The 24,666-nt window shown below is 29.7% G+C and overlaps 1 protein-coding gene across 1 annotated transcript in view; it reads right to left on the reverse strand.

Annotated features, from left to right (window-relative positions):
* The window catches only part of LOC129948278 (mucin-2-like), a 45,835-nt gene that overhangs the window by 17,303 nt on the left and 3,866 nt on the right, over positions 1–24,666 (reverse strand). Inside the window, exon 2 of the mRNA XM_056059220.1 lies at positions 8,008–9,296. Within this exon, the coding sequence (XP_055915195.1) occupies positions 8,008–9,296 (1,289 nt within the window). The remainder of the gene's footprint in view (positions 1–8,007; positions 9,297–24,666) is intronic.

Raw genomic sequence — 24,666 nt, forward strand, 5'->3', positions numbered from 1 at the left:
TGATTGGTTTTTTTATATATACATACCTTCTAGGCCCAAATTAAATTTGTCAGGATGCAAGGATATTAAAATATGTCTGTAGGGTATATTTAAAAATTGCTAGCACAGTAGATCATTTTGAATTGTTGTTTAAAAAAAAAAAAACACAATAAGACTACGACAAATAAAAAAGGGTTATCATAAAGTATAGGAAATTCAAAAGAAAATTCCACAACTTTAATTATTTATTTATTATGGTTCAACTTTTTCTTCAAAACAATCCACTGTGAATCGCGAAATTTCAATTTTAAAAACATATATAAGTATCGTTAGCGTGATCCGTGTAGAGAGGGCTATAAATTTAATAAAAATCAAATTGTTGAATTGAAGGATCCCCAAGGAACCTTCTGTGTTCTCTAAAAATGGTTTCCTTATTGAAGGTTCACGATAAAAAAAAAAAAAAACAAATTGGATGACTTGAAGGAATGGGAAATAATGCCTGCAAGAAAACCTTTAAAAAATCAACACATCTGTTGGCTTAGCTGAACATTAAGTGGAAAGACCATCGTCGTCGGAGACGATAGAAGAAGCAAGAAAAAAACGGAAATAATATCGAACCCTTAGATCCTTCACAGTCAAAGTCCAAGAAGTCGATTCAGGGACATGGCATGTTCTTAAAGCGAAGTCCTAGCGTATTGACTTCCTCATTATTACTCCATCTCCCATTTTTCCCATTACCATCATCATCATCATCATCTTCAAATGACATGAACCCGTAGGTCGTAGCGTCTCGTCGTCTTTGTTGTCGTGGGATGTTGTCGCTTGTGTTTGGAGGGTTGGTGGATATGGGATTATACATTGATGAGAAAATAAAATGAAAAGCACGCTTACCGACTCTCAAATGGCAAAAAAAAAAATAAAAAAAAATATAAAACATAAGAAAATTTCTTATTCACAGCGTTTGAACAAAACGAACGCTCCAGCCAAGTATGATAGCTTCCAATGCCACCAAACGAGGAAGGATAATCTGACTTGGAAAATGCAGTTAAGGAATTTTTCACATCTGTCGCTGGGCAGTCATAGTGTGAGAAAATTGAATGTGTGGGGGAACAGATTGCTTCAAAACGCACTCCCATATAATACTTTAGAAAAAGCAGCACCACCAACACCAACAACAAAATGATGTATAAAAATAATGGAGAAATAGACTAATAGGATTTAATGGGTTTTAATACAAACAAAAAAAAAATGGACAGAGATCTTTAAGCTTTGGCGTTTCAGAGCATTAAATATAATAATACCCCAACACACCATCCTACAGTCATAGCCATAGTCATAGTAATAGCCATGGCCAATAATGATGGTAATTTGACCAGCTGGTTGTGATTTTTATGGTTTTTATGATGATAAAAGTTAACACACATGTGCAAGCAACGTGTAGTATGTCATCAGTTAAGTAATGGTTGGCTTAAGATAGGTATACGTTTTTTTTAAGGGATTTAAGATATTTATGGGTTTTTCCGGTAGGTTTTTTTTCTGAAAAAGCCATAAAACTGTGTTGATAGGAAATTAAACAAAGATAACAAAAACTGGACCATTAAAATCTTCTTATACTAGAAAAACTTATTAAATTGTATGGCACTCGTTTTAGTTGGAAATATCGATTTTAAGGGTAACGGGTTTTCCAATAAGGACTCGACAACTTGTCCAATTGGAGAACGTACTTCGTTTCAAACATTACATTGGTTTTAATTCTTGAGTTTGCTTCATCTCGTATATGCGCGTTAAACAAGATACTTAAGCTAAATTCACTAAATGTGGTCTGATCTATGCCAAACTCTTGAGAACGCAGTGAAATTAAGCTGTTTAGATCGATTAAGGCCGCCTTGGAAATAGAGATATTTTTGACAATTCAACCAACCTAATGTCTCCTTGACATGGCAAAATCACACAACAAATATCTAAACAAGTTTTGCACTAAACTTGTTATTACCTGTCTAAACACTTTTAAAGTTGCGGTTACTTGGTCCGAATTTTGGTAGGAAATGTGTAGAATTTGCAGACCTTCCCCACTTTTTTGCGTACTAAATGATGAAAATGTTTATTTTACTAATAACAATGAGAATTTGATGATTAGTGAAATGTAGCGTTCACAAATTAAAGAACAACGAACATTTTTTGGCCCAGTGCGTATAGAATGACGTTGGTATTAAGAGCTTATGCTTGGTTGAATATACATTCAATATTTTTAAAATCAGTTTGGGAGATTTCGAGCTTTTTAAGCTTGAATTTGAAATAGTAAAAATCAAGAAAATCATTTTGTGTTGCCATTTTAGTTATAACATTCGAATGTACTACATTACAATGATATTAGTGCAAAATGATTAATCATACAATTTTTTGTTTTTTATAAATACGCATAAAAACGTATTAATATAAATAATAACTTTGTTAATTTAAATACGAAATTGGATTTTCAAAGTTTTTTTTATTCCAAATCCAATGAGACCAATCAGCACGATCCAAATTTCTTTTGAAACTTTGTAATCTTGAAATGTCCTGATCGGATTTTGTAAATATTAATAACATATATTCAGTTAAAAATAAGCTTTCATTTGGTGTTCAAACTTTAGTAACACTTCATCATTTATTAACAATAAGAAATGTCGCATGGCATGTAACTCAAAATAGTAAGACTAAGCTTTTAACGACACAAAAAGTTTGTCCAATGCAAATAACTTATCTTCACCATTCAGTGACAGTGACTTCACCTTTCTTTTTAATAACGGCCGCAATTTTTCCACGAGGTTATAGCAAAACTCAGGGGTTATGTCATTCCAAACTTTGTCTATAGAGAGTTACTCTTAAGTTCTTAGGTAAATTTATCATCAACTCTTTTTTTCCAGTTCCCTTACAAAGTCAAATTGAGAGATGGACTTTGGCCCTTTACGGGTACGGGGTACGTAAGAACTGCAATGTTATGTTCTCAAAGCCAGCCCATATTTCCCTTGGCATTTTGAAATGATACGCTATCTTGTTAAAAAGAAGAAAATTCGTCTTCTATTTTTAGCTTTGGAATGGAAGGCATAAGATTTTACTTTAAAATGTCTTGATATCCTTTCTCTCGACAAAGAAAACGTTGCTCATTAATTGGGTAGACAAACTTTCTGGACTATAAATTATAAGTCGAATTTTTTGGTAAAATGCTTGATTTTTTGTTCTTAAGACTCTTGATCGTGAGGCTCCAACATAAAGCTCGAACCGAGACATATCGCTAGACTGCCTCTACGTCCAGATCTGAAAGTCACGGACCCATTTTATTTGCTTTAGACTTAACTTCTTTTTTTTCGAAAAAAAAAAAAAAATGAAAAGTTGCGCTTCTTTGGCCTGTTCAAAACACGAAATAAATGTACAACGGTACCAAAAATTACTTAATAAAATGTAAAATTCATGTATATCCAAATTTCTTCAATTTTCTAATACAGATGTTTTTAGAAAACTGTTTTTCGATGGCGTTTTTCAGCTCTTAGGTAATATTTGCGGTTTAACCGTGCCGATCCTTTTTTAAATTAACGTAATCCAAGCATATAGATAAACTGTTTTGAGATGAAAAACTTTCAGTTAAACCATTTTGCAAAAAAAGGAATTTGAATCAGTTAGAGTTAAACTAATTTTAAAATATATTTATACAACTTTTATTGATTCTGTATAATAAAAAGATATGTATTTGGAAATTTGTTTTACAAGGAATATCATACTATAGCCCAACTATTTTCCTTTTGGTTTCATAATAGATGCAGATATGGACATTCAAATAGAAACACTTAACAGAGCTTTGAAAATTCATTTTTTTACTGACCTTAAAAGATTTTTCTTTTATGTTTAGTCTTCATTTTTATATTTTCTTTCTTTCAAACTAAAATTATTCATTACTTATAGCAAAATTATTACTTGAAATATTTTAAATTCATAAAAGTAAAAAAGGAAAAAATTTCGTGGACATTAAAATAGATTTAAAAAAATTAAATTAAATGCAAAACTGATCTGGATTTTAAAATTATTTTAACATATGGTAACCTGGCCCTTAGCTTTAATTACAGTGTGACATCTGTTGGACATTCAGTCAATTGAAATATTGTACCACTACAGTTCGGCTCTATTTTTTGTTAAATGTTTCCAAACCGCACACCGCGCATTTTAAATCTCCCGCAAAGTGTTCTATGATATTTAAGAGAGGAGATTGGGATGGCCACTCCAATAAGCTGATTTTTTAGTCTTTAAAATACTTATGCCTAGGGTCGTTGTATTGCTGTAGACAACATTTGATAGGCATGTTCATTTTACCCTCAATCAAATGTATTGGTCCAATTCCAGTGCCATACTAAGAAAATTAACCCCAAAGGAAGCTTTCAAACGGTTTGTCTACCATCACTTCCGAACAAATTTAACTTTGTTTCGTCCATCCACGAGAAATTTCTCCACTTTATATTTTTGATACTATAGTTATAGGGTTAAATGTGTTACTATTTTAATTTCCACCAAAATCACAGTCTTATCTAAGGAACTGTTCATCCCCAAACAATCAACAAGCAAAAACAAATTTTTATTTGCATAAGAGATCGCAACTTTTTTTTACTCCTAGCAACTGTCTCTGTGTCTATATTTTACAGGACTTTAGAAATGTAATTCTGAAAGCTTAATATCTTATTTAATACCAAACAGAAATATTCGATTTATTTAATATTCGTGACACTTATTTCAAAATTCAGCTGTCAAAGCGAAAAAATGAACATAAAATATCAAAATAAAATCATGGTGCAGTATTAGAAGCTATAGTATTGTCTATTAAACCAATTCACAGGCGAAAACAGTAGTGAGGGGAATATCCCTTTAACTATAAATCCCCCAATAAAAATTGAACAGATAATTATTGTGTCAAAGAAATTCTATTCAATAAAAAAATAAATTTAAATAATTCCATGCAGAATCTTAAAACTTATAAGATACATAAAAACTATTTTATTGCTTTAAAATGATCAAAGTTATTGGTAATTTATGTCTTTTAAGTTATTTTTAATACCCAAATTATATCGTTAAAATAAAATATATATCCATTGACAAAAATAATGTTCTCCAAACTTAAATCATTACTTCCAAATTTTTTTTTAGATTTCGTGTATGCCAATGAAAAATATTCTAATCAATCAAAAGTCAACAACTTACAAAAGTAACAAACGGAAAATTCACATCATTAAGATCCACAAAATTTACATAAAATTTCCCTAAACTACCTACATACGTATTGGAATTCATCCTTACACTTTCAACCTAAACAACATAAATAAAACCTTAATTGTATGAGATCTTCTCTCACCTCGATATCATATCGTCGTCGTTGGATGAAAAAATATTTGTTTGACAGATGAAAAACAAAATGAAACAAAACTTGCGTTCACAAAGCCAAATAAAAAGCAATTGTCTTTCCCATCCATCCACTAAAACCCAAAACAAAAAAGAAATGAATCGGACATTGCCATTACCTAAATGTGCATAAATAAAATGTATCTATCTTATTGTTAGTGTATAGTAACTTCGTTCAGACAAAAGACTTTATACATATATTTGTGACTATGTATGTTATATGGACCTATAGAAAGGACATAGAATTTAAATTCAACATTTCTGGCTAAATCAGAGACATAATATAAAGTATATTCATATCTACGTTAAATTGAATCTAGGGAACCTTGTTCATTTGCTACTGACAGTATTTTCAAGTTGGGCAAGGTTAGGTGAAAATGAAGAGGGAACAAAATGTAAGGCTGGAACTTTTAATGTTTGGCCTTGAAGCAAATTAGGGAAATCTATTTATCATATGTGAACATACTTTTTTCCACAAGGAAAACTTTTAATCTAATTTGTGATATGCAAGAGAAATTTTGGAATTAAAATTTATATGTAGAGAGGAAATAAGGTTGCACCCCATTTTATTAACAAACATGTTTCAATTTATGTTAATAACATATGAAAGTTCGTGAGAACATAAATATTGAAAATCAGGTCTGTGTAAAAACACAATCCTTATTTCTTGTAATATAAAACATATTTCATAAAAAGTCTCAAATCGCCAAGGTATTGTTTCTGACACTTGTGCAATGGGTTTTGATGACCCTAATTTTATTCCGACTTCAAAATCTCTACATCACGTTAGTTTTTAAAATTTTACTTTTTAAAATTCGAAAAAAAAACACTTCAAAATTGGGTGGGCATTCGACATCTGTCAAACCATGTTGTTAAACAGACTGAAAGTCTGACATTTGTGAAAATAGATGGTGAATCTACCGTTGCCACATATCGTGCCTTAAGAGGAGATTATGGTTTACATAATCGTCCAACTACGCAAGCAATTGGCAAAATTGTGAAGAAATTTCAAGAGATTGGATTGGTTAAAGATATTGTAAGGCTACTGGAAGATCGCTGCTGTAAGTGAAAGTGTTATCGAAGACCTGAATGTGTCGATTCCTCTTCGATCTCAGGAATAAGGAGTGTCTCACACATTATGACGTATTTTTTTATTTGGATTTACACCTATATCCGTATTTTTTTATTTGGATTTACACCTATATCCATACAAAGTCCAGCTCACACAACAACTGAAGCCATCTGACCATTCACAACGTTGTTTATACGTCGAATATGTGCTTGAAAAACAGGCAGAGATTTTTCGAAACAAATTTTCTTCAGCTACAAAGCACATTTCTCACTCGGTTGCTAATAAACAAAATTGTCGTATTTGGTTTTCTGAGACTCCTCAAGTAATTGAAGATAGGCCATTACATGCACGAAAAGTCACTGTGTCGTGCGTTCATTGGTCCGAGGTTTGATTGGACCTTACTCCTTTGAAAACGACGATGGGACGGCTGTCATCGCCAATTCGCTCGACGTTATGGTCATATGATAAAAACCGAAGTTCGAATTCAATATTAGCTCTAAAACTTAACTGAAACAAAACAGTAAATCTCAACATTTTTCAAAAAAAGAGTCAATTAAAGAATCATAACATTAGTCGGCAAGGTTTTATTTCACTTTTTTTACCAATGGGATTTGATGGCCTTAAATTAAATCTGACTTGAAAGTTCCTCTATTTCTTTAGGTTTTTATGATATTATTTTTATTTCAATTTGGAAAATAATTACATAAGGCTTTTTGATAATATCTAATTTCATGAAGTGGCTTTTTTGAGATTTAGTTGAAATATCAACAGTATTTTATATAATTTTTGAAAAACTTTCATAAAGTTGTTAGATTTGAATCGCCTTACCAAAAATCTGAAAGAAACGCTTAACCATTTGAGCTACAATTACTTTCAGCAAACAAAGGCAAAACACGTTTAAGGGAATTTTTGTTATTGTTACGAATCTATCGTCTACATAATTCTGTTATACCAAGTTTTCGAAATATAAAAACAAAATATAAATACAGTTTTTAAAACTGGTATTTTTGAAACTTTAATAGTTTAATTTCGAAGTTTGGAATCGTAACCAACTTTAAAAATCTATTTCAAAACTAATTTTTAAAACTATCAAAGCATTTATTTCAAGGTTTGCTCAAAACTTCTTATAGAGTCAAATAAACACTCATAACCAATAAGAATTTCCAAAATCTAAAATCATCATACAATTTGTTATTTGGAATGTTTTGCTTTAAATCAACCTTAAAAACCGGGTTTTGGTTGTTTTTAACATTTTTAAGGTAACTTAAACCTTTAAAAAAGTATTATTTTATCTTTTTTCAAAATTAATAAAAAGCTGTGGGAATTTGTTAGGAGCTTGCATTGATTTCCATTTCACAATAAGTTTGTAGACGTTTATAAATGACGATAATATTGGAAAAACTCCAGGATACCGACATTTTTTCACCTAAAATTTCTTTGGAAATGTAAAAGACTACCTTTTCCAAGGCTTGCAAAATAAGATTATTAAAAGAATGTTGTTTTTTTTAAATCCAGCCCTGTTTTTATATACTTACATTGCACGGTAGATAGGCATGGGTGCCAGCTTGGCTGGTTATATTTAGATACCCGTCCGAAGATGATAGAGACGGCGACTTTGGTGTCGTTGTAGATGTTGTTGTCCTGGCAGTTGAAGTAGTGGACAACGACGACATCGACGCTGACAAAGTCGAAGTCGTTGGCGACAACGGCATTGGTGGCGACGACGACGAGTACGAGGACGACATTAATGGCAATTCAGATGAGGACAAAAACGACGACGAACCCGGTGACAGTGATAGCACAAATGACGCTGCTGATGATGTCGATGATGGCTGGGAGACTGCTGCTCGAAGTGGCAGTCGAGTTGCTGCTGTTATTGCTGGCATTTCTGTCCGGGAGAGGGTTGATATTGAGTATGGAGGCGAATCACTTGAAGCCAGCTCCACATACCCCCAATTCAAACTATTACCGCGAATGATTACACTCGCCGTATTTTGAATAGCTTGCGTTAATTGCAAAGGCAGGACAGTTGCTGTATTCCTTGATTCATGTTGAGGACTCAACGACGACGACAAGGACGATGGCGACGACTGCGTTTCCGAGAATAATGCTAACTGTAAGTGTTGCCGGTTTTGTTGTTGTGCCGAGGGTGGCGGCAACGGTGGTGGTTGTGGTGTTTGCTGATGTTGCTCATAAATGCTGTTACTTCTTCGGCCATTGTTATTTTTGCTATTTCCGTAATCATTTAAATTATTCCACGTTCTTATTGCTGTCTCTGTTGTTGCTTTTGTTTTTATTGTTGTTGTTGTTGCTGCCTTCGTCGTGGTTGTCCGTTGTATTATAGCCGAAGTAGTTGTCGTCGACGTTGGCGTTGGCGTAAGCGTTGGTGTATTTGTCGTTGAAGTTGTTGCCTGTGTCAATTCAATGTTCAGCAAACTCGGCGACGACGATAATAATAATGATGATGGCGATGATGGTGATGGATCTTTTGTTATAACGGAATGTGCGTTGTCTGACACTTCTGCTTGTTCCTCCTGTTTAAAGGACTCTTGCTGCTGATACTTTGCTGCTATTGTCGTATTACCAGTGATAGCTGCTGATACTGCTGTGATATCACTCAACTCTATTACTTCTCCTGTTTTATTATTATTATTTGTTCTTAAAATTAGTTTTCCTTTTGCATAATCATCATCATCATCGCCTGGCATTAATGACGAACCTACTAATGCCACTGATGATTTATCTAGCTTAGTTGTTGTTTCTGAATCTGATTTTGACAACAACAACAGAGATGAGGAGCTCTCAATGACATTTAATGTTGAACCTGAAAAAATAAAAAACGAAGAGAATGAGAAAGTGACGAAATTAGAATTTAAATTTTATCAGAGTAGGTTTGTTGTTATTTTATAATATAGGTACCTACCTACATATATTTCTTTCTTACTTAAGGATGTCAGTATCTATAATTATGAGCTTGACACAGGTCTTGATGGTGAAAAAGCTCTAAAAATAAAGTCCTTCAAAGATACTTATTCATTAAAGTTTTAAACAGACGGTATGGGATTAAGGATATTTAAAACGAGTGGAATAAAATTGATTTTTATTTAAATTTTTAGGTTTTGAAGGAGAGGACTTTGAATTCCACTTAAAATGGAAATACATGGGTCAACTTTATATCAGAGATGAATAAATACAAAGATAAAATGTCAAAATCAGTTCATCTTATCCAACTGAAAAAAAAAGTTAGAAAATAATTACATTGGTGTCAGAGGTGAAATCCGCCGATAGAATACGTCTTCAATAAATTGATGTTGTAGGAGATATGTTCTCTTTCTTAAACTGTCTGTAATTATTTGAATTAAAGTCAAAAATCCCGACCAACAAATTCCTTTGATTAACTTAATCGGGACAAAAATTACTCCCACACGGCGATAGAAATTTCTCTGCCACAAATTTAGTTGAGTTCTTATCAACATTTTCAGAAAAAGGTAAGGTAGAAAGTTCTTATTAGTTCAAAAAGAATTGCATTGCGAAATTGGGAACTTTGTTTTGGTTTGTAATTTTGTTTTGAGAAGGACAGTTTGCTAATTTCTGTAACAAATATATTTTTAGAGGAAAATATTGGGTTTTTAACTCATTTTAAAGTATTTTCAAAATAGGTCTTAAGCATATATTGGAACTTTTACATTAGTCTTACGATTCATTTTTGATAAAATGTATTACAATTTTCATAATTTGTGTGTTTTTAAGTACAATATTTCAGTTTGAGGATGACAATTTTCAATTCAAATTCAAAATTTAAAGTTTTAATTGAATTTATTTATTCCAGAGCCTGTTTGGCTTGTGACTAGAATAAGCCATCAACTATCCTTTTTTCTTAAAAGTCATTATTTTTATTTTGAGACAACTCATAAAGAACCTGCTGCCAATTAAAGCTTTATTTTGAAAATTAATAGGTTTTTGCCAACTGAATACTGAAATTAAATTTTCCAAATCCACTGAAAAAGTAGTGAGTAATTAAGTTTAGTATAGTCAGTTTTACAAAATGCTATGAAAGATGTATTAATTTGTTTTTGTTTTTGTTGGGTGCTCTTACAAGTTGATGTCTTTTGCCTTTAATGATGTTTTTCTTTTTTTGTTTGCTTTTTTAAGGACGTGTCGTAAAAACTATCAAGTGGAAAATCAGTTGGAAAAAGTTTAAGAATGAAATTGACGTAGGTAGTAAAAAAGTTAAAAATGTATTTATTTAGAACGGTTGTAGGATTTATGTTAAATGGAGTTGAAAATTGTGTTTTTTGTTTTGTTTTTATCTTATTTTTTTAAGCATCCAAAACAAATATATTTGTTTAAAAAAGAATGATAATGTTTAATTTCAAAAAAAAACTTTTTCGTTATAAGAAGAAAATACTTTTCCCAAATCTCTTTGCTAAGAAGATTTGGTGATTTTTATAAAAATAAAAAACGCAGTTTCACTTCGAAAATATCGATATGGACATAGATCTGGACATTTAAATTTTTTAATAACATGTCTATAGAAACTCCTTTTCTATTTTATCGTAAGAAATTAGTTAAAAAAAGTACGCACCGCTTTATTTGAAAGTGTTCTTAAATCTGTTTTTTCTTCCCATTTTGATATTTTAAATATTTTCCTATTTGTGTTCAAACTTTAAAGATGTTAAGGTTACTTATAACACATTGAGTGTGAACAAAAATGTTTCTAAATGAATATTAAAATCATATAAGCAAAATTTGGAGCCATCAAGATATTTTAGACTTACAACAAATTAAGTAAGTAGATATTTGATTTGAATCAAAACTTTTTCTTGTTCGGTTTTATTTTATGTAAGAAAAATATTCTTCATAACTAGTAAATCTTTGAGTAGTTTTTGGCAGCATTCATAAAGATATAAAGTTACAATATCTGGGTTATATATTATTTTCCCATTGAAACTAATTGTAATCGGCCCGATTGAATATCAAGTATTTCTTTCAACTTCCAAAGCAATGTGCTACAAGCTGCAGAATCCTGGGACTTGCGTGAGTTTGAAACTGCTGAAACACTTCTGAGGTACTTCTTTGATGGTCAAGTTTGGCTGCCAAACACAATGGCTCTTTCGTCTCTTTCGATAATAAAATCTATAGAACTTTGTGGTTTGAAGAATGGATGAAATTAGCTTAAATGTGTGAGCTTCATTTCAACCATACTTTGTAAAACCCAGCAGAATGGAAACCATTTTTAATCAATCTACTTGAAAGACTAGATTTTACGCTGGGAAATGATTATGTAGACAAAGCCAGAAACTCACTCTTTAGAGAGACATATTTAATTCATCTTCCGTATGATCTGGAAGAAATCAATTACTTCAAAAAAAAAAATTGAAAACGGGCACAATATCTTTGATTTTCCGAGCAAGAAGATAACTATTTCATACCGCATCGTTATGACTTGGAGGTGTGTTGCTTTTTATGCAACACTAGAGAATGAACAAATCTGACACATTTCATTGCACCCTTGGATACGGCTACAAATTTATCAACAACAAAATTTGGAGCAAAGACGTGAGACGTGGCACAGTTTGCCAAACCAGCGAAGGGAAAAAACTTATACGTGAAGACTATTAATCTTAAAATAAATATGATAATAAGAACAGGCAAAGATATTGACTTCAAATACATTCAGTTTTACAGGATAATGACAAAATTGAAAAGGTGTTTTTTATGGACAAGTGAAACATTTTATTGACCCATACATCTCTCGAACCAATGCCGCTAGCAACTTTGCATTATATTATTCATTGTCATTCAAATAAATGAAAAATAATTCTCATCTCCAATATCTTGCGATTAAAATTTATATTACCTGAAAAATAATTGTAAGTATCAAAGAGTAATGTTTTCAAGATTTGGCAAAATTTTTGAAAAATCCTATTGACAGTTCTGTAAAAAATACTACCCAAAATTGGTAAAAACCGATTTTCACCTAGAATGTCTCGAGAATCAATCGAGGTATTGATTTCAATTTTCTTACTTGCGACGTAGTCCTCTATGGATATGGAAAGTATTGCTTTCGAAAAAAATTAAATTTTAATCAAACACGAATTTACGATGGTAGTGAAGTCATGACAGTGGGTCCCAATTTCGTTCGTCTGTCTATTAGTCTGTCCTAGCCACTACAGCCCAAACCATTTGGTCCATTGAGTTCAAAGTTGGAAGTTAAGTTAAGCTTATTCACGTTAAGTGTTTTTTTTTCATTTTTTGAAAACAAAAATAAGAAAAGTCAAATATAAATTTTTTGGTCAAAAAATTAAAAATTGAATTTTATCAAAAACGGATGAAATTGTCTGTAATATATTTTCTTAACATGGCGTATTATTTTATATTACTCTAGAAGCATAGAACCGTTATTTTAGTTTTTAGTTTTCTCAAGAACTAATTAACCGATTTCAGTCTTTTTTTCTGCACAAGCTTTTAATATTTGATGATCAAAAATGTATCATTTTCATTTTTAGCTTTTAAAAAATTGTTTAATATTTTTCTAAATTCGATATATTAATCAACGATTTTCGAAACAAAATAATGAATCAAGCTATTATTTTAGACAAACTTATTTTATTGGGAAATTTTTAAATTAATTTTATTTGTACACACTCTTCTGTAACAGAAGCAAGTTCCATTTGTGCACTTCAACATAATCCAATTTTCTTACTTAAATCTAATCTGCTTTTTTAACAAGTCAAACATGACAAGACGATGGTAGAGAAGTTGAAAAAATGGTCGAGTAATTCTATAATGATTAGTAAAACAATCACATTTGCAAAAAATATCAAATTGTTTTGCCAAATATTTCCTAACTTTAAAATTCATTTTTTTATTACAAATGCTATTTTATCACTCTGCAAAGTATTTAAAAACAACTTCAATATTATTCAATCCTTCTTTGTAACTGCTTTTCCAAATAAAAAATCGAGCCTAATTAAAGGATTCATTTTGATCATTTCAAATGAATTCATTACTTTCCTTATCTCATAAGCTTGTTAATATTTCATACCATCATAACCAATAGATTCAGCCATGAGGTTACGTAATTGAAAAAAGTCTACAAGATTAACTTTTTGAATTGAACTTTACATAACTAAAAAACCCAATTAGCGATTATAGAAGACTATACAAATTGCAGACATTGAATTTTGTTTGTATCCTTTTAATGCATTATTGAGTAATTCATTTGAATGATGGAGATTATCAGATATCCCATTGTCCTTGTTAGGATAATAATTGTGTATTTATTTTGTTTTGTTTGGTTCTTCTTTATAATGTCATCATTTTTTGACTATTTTTAAGAAGTCGCTTTAAATAATTAAAATGTATGCCTTTGTTTCACGTTCGCAAACATTGCCACATGACAGCCACAAAACCAATTCTAATTAACCACATCTCAATAATACAAAAGATTCGCTGCCATATATGTAGAAAGTTCATTTAATTAATCTTTTCATTAGCTATTATTATCATCTAATCATATTATTCTCATTAACCTTTTTAAGCGATAGTATACCAATACACAAAAACAAAAATAAACCGCACAATATTACTTTCATTAAATGCCTCTCGCTAACATAATGTTCAATTATATAATTTATTAACTGTACACATAATGTGTAACATATTGAAAGCTGCAAGCAATTCAACCGTGTGACACCTCAATTTGAAATTAATTGAACTAACTCAATTAATAAAATTGAAATTTCCATTTAAATAGTTTCCATATTTCTCATGGTAAAAAGAAAATTAATGTAAAGGTTCGGTTAAGGTTCATGAATATACATAGAGATATAAGTTTGTACATCTAAATCTCCTTAATTGAATAAAACTGCATCTTTAATACCACAAAACTATATTTCCCGCTTTCTCCCTTTCGCTATATCTATATGCAGCCTTTCTGTCTTATTCGCCAACGAACATTGGCTTTCATTTCTCCCATAAACTTCAATTAATTTTCTAAACTCTCTTTATCCCATTAGCGACCAAGCGACCAGGAAATTTCAGAACTTCTATATTTTATATATATGTATTCTTACAAACCAAAACCACCGTTTACTCCTCCCCATCGAAATATATGTAGTTTAGGTACATACCTAGAGAGTTTAAAGCCAAAGCCAATTCCATGGCAATCAGTTATTGGCTGAAAGTTAATCTTTTGCAATTTATAAGCGGTGAATCCTTTCTATGTCCTGTCGAAGTCGTTATCACCACCGCACTCTAACTTTTTTTTTTAATTTTTAATGCAATTAAGCTTGAAAAAGTCGATATAAAAATATATATTTTTTTAAATAGGAGTAAAATAAAAATAAAGAAGAATAATAAAATACACAATGATGATAGAAAATTGCTATGAAAAGTGGTGAAAAGTGGTTTTGGTTTTTACTTGCAACAAAGGTACTTTTAAGACTAATTAAGGATTCACATTAAAATACAAAAAGTTTCCGATTTAAATAACTTGAATATTGTGGTATACAATTAAAGTTATTAAGTGTGTACGGAGGACTTTGAGATTTAAAAATATAGCATAATCAAAAAGGAATTTTAGTACGCTACTAGTGTAGCTACTAATATTAGCTTCTTATTTTTTTGGATAGTATAGCTAGATCTTAAAAGTCTTTTAATCCCTGAAAATTTTCAACACATCACCGTAAAAGCGCACTCTGTTAAGTACTCCTCAGGCAAAGTTACAAAGCAAAATTCTAAGTGTTGAAATATTACATATTTCAAAAGTTATGCAAAATAATTTCGCTAAATTAAAGATTTACCTTAAATGGATGTAATCAACAGAAAAACAGAGAATCTAAATAAGTTCAAGTGAAATTCGAAAGAAAAAAACGTAATAAAAGGTCATGTTTTATGCTTAAAAAGTAATTGTCAAAGTGTTTAATTTAGTTTATTGTTTCCACAGCTAATGTCAGGTTTTTTCTTTAAAGTATTAAAAATTTGTAGTGCGGCTTTTCCTATTTAAATTTGCAAAATACAGAATTTACAAAGTTTTAAAGTTAAACTACAGTCACTTAAAGGTTAAAGATTGAAAAGGAACAGAAACGGATTTAAGGTCAGTACATTTATTTTTTCTTAGTAAACCAATTTTTGAAAATTTTTGGTTGTATATTTTGTACGAAAATCTTTCAATTTAATTGTTTTTTCAAAATTAACTATCTATGAAGATTTGTGAAGATCAATTGATAGAATTTACAAATTGAAGTGAGGTCATTTGATAGAATTGTATGCTCCCAGAAACGTACAATATTTTTGTGGAAATGGCAAAATTACTGAAATAAAATAGCTAAATTGCTGAAATGAAAAAACCTATTAGGGCTACTTCAAGTAAATGTTATTTCCATTTTACTTTTTCCTTCGAGCAGTCCATACTCATTGCCACTTTTTGATTGGGCTCTAAAGCAATATTGTTCCACTTTGTATTAGCAATTGCTTTGGATGCAAAATTCTTTGGTGAGTTCAAACGTTCTTTTCTAAAAACTGCACAACCATATTTTTTCATTCCATACAGCTTTGAGACTTCTTTGAAAGCACAACAATTAAAAGTTTCTTACCTTATTTAACTTTAAACACACATTGTTTTAATTATTTCTCAGCTTTCCAAAGAATAGCTGTCGATGGACAGCTTTCCCGAAATTTAGTGAACATTTTTGTGCATATTACCGATTGTTTATTCAAAACGTATAATTTAATTATATTCTTAGATGTTAAATAACATTGTTAATTGTTACAATTCTATTAAATTAAACCGATTTAAAAATAGCATAGTTATTAATAATTTAAAAGTGATCCAATAATAACTCGAACTTTTTCGAAGTATGAAAATGTCTCAACAGTTAATGTTTTTTTATAAACTTCTCAATAATTGTATTCATGTTGAAAATAAAACTCTGTTAATTAATATATGATTTATATAAATTCTGCATAAATTTGTAATGTAATGTAATTTATCAAGTCGAAACATTTATTACTCCTGAAACAAAATTTTAGCCTTTGTATTAAATTATTGTACAAAAACACTTAATACATTTTTTGAAAGTTTTTTGTTTGCATTGAAAAATATAAAAATATAGAACCTATATGTCTGGTCATTCTAGAAATATATTTGGCTAAAGAAGGCATTCCGAACGCAAGATCAATAAAAATCCATCCATTAGATATAAAGCAACTAGAAACGACTAGAAATATCAAAATTCGGCTAAAGGTAATAATAAAAATATAAAATATTCTTTTCATTGATATTACAGTTTCCGATCGACTGTTTGGTATTAAATGTGACATTATTTCCCTTAAGTCACACATGTTATTTCATTAGTAAGTCTTCCTTTTCTGCCTCACACCAATTTAAACAAACAGGATGTAAAAAGAAATTAAAAATAGGATGTCTGTAGAATAAGGTCGATTTTTAGCAGAACCCGAAGCCGAATTATTATCCTGATAGAAAATCTTCTGCCAAAGCCGAAGCCTAAGGTTGAAAAAGTCAAGAATTCTAATGTCCAATTGGATACAAATTTAATTTTTATTAAAATTTATTGCCAAAAAAATATAAGACAAATAAATAAAAATAAATAATTTGTAAAGAAAAAAGAAAATAAACAACAGAAACCTTATCGAAACAACGATTTAACAAAACATAACACAAACGATGCGCAAAAGGTGTCAGGCGAAATTCCGAAGCTTCGGTCGGACACTAGTATTTTTATTTATTTTAAACCTTTACATTTAAGAATAATAGAAATATGAAATACCGATAAAATAATATATTAAAATAAATAGTTTTGCATTTGTCGATAAGTTTTCTGAATTTCATATTTTTGGGATAAGTTTCTTTCTTACGTTATGAGTGGTCTTAGGATGAGTTAAACTAGGGGATGACCCATTTGGAATGTTTTATTTGTGGATAATCCATGAACATACTTCAAGGGCACCTTATACCGAAAACAAAAACTCAGCCCAAGAAAAACATAACACTGGTAATTGAAGATTAATTAAATTTATCTTTTCTATTTCTATTTGGGTTTGGGGTTGAATGAAATCAGTTTTGAATGTTTCGTCAACGTATATAAAGGTTTACCAGATTTATGAAATTAATTGAATTAGCATTATAACTTCCCAAAGGGGATAATTCTTATTAGAAAACGAAAGTTTATGAGTATATGAAAAAATTATGTCAGATTTATGTATAATTAGATAATAAGCTATTGAACAATATAGGATAATTTTTTGGGAGGCCAAATGTGTACAATAGAGGCAAATTATTGGCTTTTAAAGACTGAAAAGTGAAAATGGCAAAAACTAAAAGTTTTTGCTTACAAATGATTGATTTTTAACCAAAAATTAAAAACGGTTTTGTTAAGTTTATAAATGGCAAGAAATTCTGAGACTATTGGAAGTTACAACTTAATTATATTATAATTATTTTACATTACCCCAAAAATGCGACCCTTAAGGGCTTAATACATCTAAGTAAATAGTAGCACAGGCCCATTTTGTACCTTCAATTAGCTCTTCTTTACTTCTGTCACTTCATCCCACCTTCATTATATTGAAATTGGGAGGGTATGAAAGTGTCCACTTTAACCGCTGCATATTTTGACTTTTCAGACACGTTACTACTAAAACAGCTTTATGAATCAGTGTGTTGTCCTCCTAAAAACTAATTCAAAAGTCCAGGATCTGGGGTAAGGTTGTCCCCAAAATAGTTTTGCAGTAGGCTACTTTCATTTTACAGTTTAGAAAAACTAAAACAATTATGCCATAAAATGATATGGCACGCACTCCATACCACAACTCCGTCTCCCTCCCCGCTCTGATGCCAATCTGAGTCTATCCAGTACAGGTCAAACTTCTTTTCATCTGAGAAGATCACTCTTATCCTATCGATTGATATGCGCCATATGATACCTCGTAAAATTGAGCTTACTTTTATTATTTATCAGAAAAATATTTTTGCTGCTTCAGGTGACATTTTAGATAACTCGACTAATAGTCATACGGCTTACTCCTAAATTATTTAAAGCATAAGCATGATCTTATTTAGAAAGTGTGTAGAATTGGAGGCTTTTATAATGAATTTTCGTTCATCTTTACTTGATAGAATGGCAGAATTACGCCCTTTCTAAATGTCTCCAACATAATAACTGGTTTTTAAATAGTTATCAAATAACTTTGGACATCTGTTAAATTTCCAAGGTACAAAGCAATTCGAAAGTTCTTGTCTTTATTCAATTTCTGAAAGCTTATCCATCCATACTTAACCCGCTTACTGTGACATCAATTTGAATTGCATCGTTGGTGAACCACCGGTCTCACAGGCCAGGTTTTTACCAACATTTCGAAACGTGTACTAAAGGAAGGATTAAGTTATGATAATTGAAAAGGGGATTTGAAATGCGGCAGCTACTTAAAATTTCAATTAAAACTAACGGTGGGGGAAAAAGTTATCCGATTGGAACCCGGTCTCACAGACAAATAGGTTTGTTCACAGTTAAAACTTACAGGTTTCGTTTATATGGCATATCAAAAATTTCTAATGTTAAAAACAGAAATACTCATTTTTTAATATGGAAGAAATTTGCATTACAAAGTCCTTTAATTTTGAAAAATTCCTTAAAGTTCTCTAAACCTGAGGGAGCGGTGTCTTTCACTGTCTTTAAATGTGTGTATTACCTACAATTCAAAGAAGTATCAAAAATAGTTCACTAGGTGATTATTTGAGTGTGAAGATCTTCAAATATAATGGTCCTTATTCCCAAAAAAAGTTATTGTAATGTGAAATGTTTGACATTTCTCGAAGTTTCAAGGTCACTAGAAATTGTGCGCAAATTTGGAAATAACTGATGTTGGTTTTGTGAACACCAGAAGATATTCACTTCAAATTAATTTCATTCGTTCAATTTGTAATTTTTTATTTAAGAAACAAAATCTTTCAACGAATGTTAGTAAATAGATAAAAATCTACTATTAAAAATCTCGTTAGCAAAAATAGGTCTTGAAAGCAAACTATTTCATGATATTCAAAATAATGTTTGTAATTATTAAAATTTAAGAATAATTCAACTGACAACTTTTTTAATAAAACACTTAAACCTACAAACTTTTAAGCAAGACAAATCGACAGACGGAAAAGGAAGTTATCAGTGTGGGTTGCATCCCAGCCTCTTTTTTTTATTTTAAGCTTTGAAACAAAATTTTGCTGCGCGAGTTCCTGCACGGATACGCTAGTGTTACATATGTAAATATATATTATTTTTTACGTAGTTATTGTAAGCACTTAATTTGTTTTCATTTGGTACTGCTCTACAAATTGTACAAAAAAAAAAGCACACAAAAATAGCAGTTTAAGCATTGCTTAAAATAACGCATCAATAGAATATAAAATCGGTCTAATTGTGTATACGTTAATATTATAATTCTCAAAGAAATGAATGGAAAAAGGAATGAAACCAAAAACTAAATAAATTATAAATTTATGTAGATAAGTGAAAATAAAAATTAAAAAAAAAACAATGAAAAATGCAAAATAAAAGTTGAATTTAATTTGCATTTTAATAGTTTCCACTCATCCGTATACTTTCGATTTGAATGCGAATGTGATGATATTACCCCATCAACAAAATCAAAATAAAATAAAAACTTTATGTGTGAGTGTCTTTGAAGTGTGTGTTGGTGATGATATAACTTTAAAATTGAAAAATAATATTAAGTCTGTCTATAGGACCTGGTTAAAATATTGAGAGATCTCCGCCCTCCTCCGTCCTGATGCCAGAAGAGTCTTTTTTGGTAGATATTTAGTTTTAGTTTTATTTTTATTTATTACTGTTTTGTATTTGGAAAATGTATGCATAAACATACTGGTAGATAAATATAGGTAGATAAATAGGAAGGAAGATAGATAGATATATGTGAAATTTGCGTAATAAATGGAAAAGTTTTGAGTGTGGATTGAAAATTTTGTCATGGCATGGAAAAGGAGAAAATAACTTATATTGTTGAATATAATAATAATTCAGAAAATGTAGTATCTGCAAGAGACAGATGTGTCAATATTATACTGAACATATTTTATTTTATTTTTTAAATATTTTATTTTGGATTTTAAAACAGCAGTAGAATTTATGGCATTTGTGTGTTTATTTTACATATTTGACATGAATATTAAAAGTCAGAAAAGAGGAAAACGGAGTGATGGTATATTTATTTGCATTTATTTGTGTATATTTTTGAAAATCAATTACAGAATGTTTATGATAGAAAATGTATGCAATATAGAGCCGAACCATGAATGACCTATTTATTTACATACAATTTATTAGTATAGGTATATAGGTATAAATTATACGATAGGATTTTTATGGGGAGGACATGGTTTTTGACATATTTTGATAAATATGGAAATATTCTAAATTCTAGTTTAGCTTTATATTCTAATAAAACAAGTGTAGTTAGAAACCTCTGTTTTTATATGAGATAAGTTTATTATTTTGAAATTTAGCTATTAATGTTAGGAATATAGTTAAAAGAAATTAAAAGTTAACTACTTACAAATTGTAAGCTATTCAGCCCTATCATGAATTCCATCGTAATCGGACATTTTTACGAATCCCGAAAAACTGTATCATGAAATCCGTTCGTAGTAGAAAATCTGATACAATTTCGCATTACGAACGGATTTTGACTTCAATAAACAAATATTGGAAAATTGCGTGATAAATGTTGGCTTTTAAAAAATCAATGTTAATTCCTATGAAAGTAAACCAAACATTGACAATGGTCTTAAATATAAAAGAAATAAATCGTATTTATATAAAAATTAAGTTAATTGTAAAATATTTTTCTGGCCTTCTTGGTCTATGCTTTGAATGGATTAAACCTTTTATGCTATATACAATTTGTAAATAGCGATATTTTATGCATACCAAAATCTGATTACACAAACATTTTCTCAGAATTCGTAAAAAGTATTGGGTTTCTCAGCTAGTTTTCAATTTAAAAGCTTTTTTTCAATTTTGTTTTGATTGTGGGACTTGGGCCCTTTTGCTTGTGACATATAAGAACTATAACAAATTTTTGTGTCAAAAATCGAAAATTCAAAACAATAGATTTCTTTTCGCTACATTTTCTTTTTTAATTTAGTTTCTTTTAATAAAAAAAATGTTTTAATTTAGTTTCTTTTATAAAAAAAATGTTTTAATTTAGTTTCTTTTAATAAAAAAAAATGTTTTTGTATTGCTTCAGAAGGAGTTTCCGCAAAGAACTGTTATTTTGGTTTTAAGTTTTCTCAACCGATTCAATAATTTTGTTTCTGCTCACTATTTGATTATCAAGAATGCCATTGTTTATGTGTTTGATACAAAAAAATTAAACCATTTTTATCGAGATTCGGTATCTCAAAAATGGGTCATTATTAACTTCGCAAAGAAAATTTTTGTAATGGGTCCGATTTTTCGAATTGAGAATTTTGACATTTATCGACGTTTCAAGGTCCCTAGAGTCAAAATAAAAGATTTTTAAATAGATGTCTGTGCGTGCGTGTTTAAATACGTTCGTACGTCCGTACGCTCGCGACATTTTTTTCGTTGTCCATAGCTAAAAAAAAAATTTTTAAAAAATTCGTTCCCTCGAAAATTTTACGAATACGAAATAATATCATCTCCAAAACAATTTTGTGCAACGAAAAATAACGTTTTAAGCGACTGGTAAAATTTTGAGAAAAATCAAATTGACAGTTTTTTTATAAAAAATAAAAACCTAAAAAAAACATTATTAAAAGTTAGTAAAAATTATTTTTTTACTTAAATATCTTTTCAAAACTTTTAGATTATGGCTTTAAAAAATATTGTTTTTAACATTCGGAAAAATTTTGAAAAAAATCTAATTGACAGTTTTTTTACATAAAATAAAAACCTAAGAAAAAACATACTAAAACTTGGTAAAAACTTACTTTCGACTCAAAAGCTTTTCAAAAATATTGCCTTCAAACTTTTTTTTATTTCACAGAATATATTGTTTTCGATACTCAGTGTTTTTTTTTCTTTTAATCCAACAGTCCGTTTTTTCATCTACAAAAAATAGTACGCAAATTTGGTAAAAATTGATGTTCGGTTCTTGATATCTCTCAAATTAATTTCATTTATCCAATTTGTAAATATTTAATTAATGCTACTAAAATTGGTAAAAATTTGTTTTCGACAAAAAATCTATTTAACAAAACTAGATTTTCAAACGCAACTGTTTCTTAATATGAAAATATTCAACTGACAAAAATTTCAATAATTTTGTATCTGCTGAAATACTGCCTCAATAATGTTTGATAACAGAAATGCCATTGTTTTTATTTTTGATAAAAAAAATTGAAACCATTTTTTTTTTTCAAAATTCGGTATCTAGATATTGGGTCATTATTTTCTTACGAAATATAAATTTAAAACGTATTTTAATAAGTTCTAAATAACCGCATATTTAAACTATTTTAAAACACGTTTTTAAAAATCCGAAAAAAAGTTTTAAAATCCCGTCTTCGAAAATACCGATTTTTTTAAATCCCATTTTTTAAAAACCACGTATTCAAACCCCCGATCAGTTACAATCCCGCTTTTTAATATCCCGTCAAATCCCGACAATCCCATTGACTTTGTTAATTGATTTGAGGTTGTTTTAAAAGAATATTTTGTATTTTTAATTTTTTAAAAGTTGTAGTTGTTAAAGTTTACAGTAAAATGAGTGTAGAAAAATATGTCATTTTTACTTTGTTTTAATTGTTTTTCTAATTTCGAATCAAAATAAGTTGTTTAATTTAAAAAAAAAATTCTTAAACTCAATAAAAATATTGTTATGTATACAAAATGAATAAAAAAATCCTCTAAGGATATTTAAATAACATTTTTTAAAAGTTTGTACTTTGAATACACTTGTCAACAAATTAATACTAACTTCGGATAAAGAAATGAGGTTTCTCTACAAAATTTGCATATTTTCATAAAAGGCTTTCTGCTTTTTGGAAAGATATCATTTCCCTAATGTTTGTTGGACCTCTTCCGTGGTCTCTTTAGTACAATTACGAACTTATTGTTCCCTTTTGATTTAAATGGTTAATATTCAATAACATCTCAAACTAAAGGAGTATAATAAGAAACAAAATATAAAATGCCTACTTAGCTCACAGTTTTCTATCAGTTACTTTAATTGTTTTTAAATACAATAAAATAATTTTTGATGTCCGAAAAAAATATTTTCTAAAGAATTTTCTATCATTATCATCAGAAAGTGAAAACACAAATTATGAAGAATTGAAAGAAGGTTGTTCAAAATCATTTTAGGTACGTATTGGGCTAGACACAGGGTTCCAATTTGACTGTTACGTTATTAAGATCAAATTCAATTAATTTGACTGTCATTTATCAACAATCACCTTAGCCGATACTACCCCAACTTTCGACTGTCAAAATCTTTAATATTTATATCATGCTTGATTTAATTAAAAGTCCTTCCTTTTGAAAGATGGTGAGCATTTAGTTTATTCACAAATTTAAATGCACATCATTGTTGCTTTTTTAAAGGTGAAATCAATTGCATTTTCATCACAGTTTGGCTACATTACCAAAAACTAAAATTGACGCACTTTCTTGTTAAGAAGCCAATGCAAGCACAGAGAGCTAAAGTTTGCTTTGGAATTGTGGAAACTATCTTAAATTAAGCTGTTAACCCCCTTTCAGTGAACGATAATCTGTTCCAGATTCATATTAACCGAATGCTTTTCTTCCCGAATTTAAATGATCTCTCTTTCAATCAAGATTGTCACAATAAATGTCCCTTATCTTTAGATTCTTTTTCCAAGATGTCGGTTGACATTTTCTTAAATCAATTAACTAAAACTTTCTTTGATTGTTTAATTTTTGATGCAAAAATGTCAACTACTCATTGGAGCGACAGTTAACTTAAAAAATCTATCGAAAACCATTTGTGACGACAAAAACAATAGTATATACATTTCTGAACCATTGTTCGTCAATGGGAATAAGTTTAAGGAACAAAATACAGTGAGAGTCATTTATAAATAAATAATTGAGACGACTATGATACAAACAAAACTAATCATCTATATATATCGGTTGGAACAGTCTTGAGTTTTTACGTAATTAAATCAATGT

Source organism: Eupeodes corollae, chromosome 1 (assembly GCF_945859685.1).
Source record: "Eupeodes corollae chromosome 1, idEupCoro1.1, whole genome shotgun sequence".
NCBI classification, from domain to species: domain Eukaryota; kingdom Metazoa; phylum Arthropoda; class Insecta; order Diptera; family Syrphidae; genus Eupeodes; species Eupeodes corollae.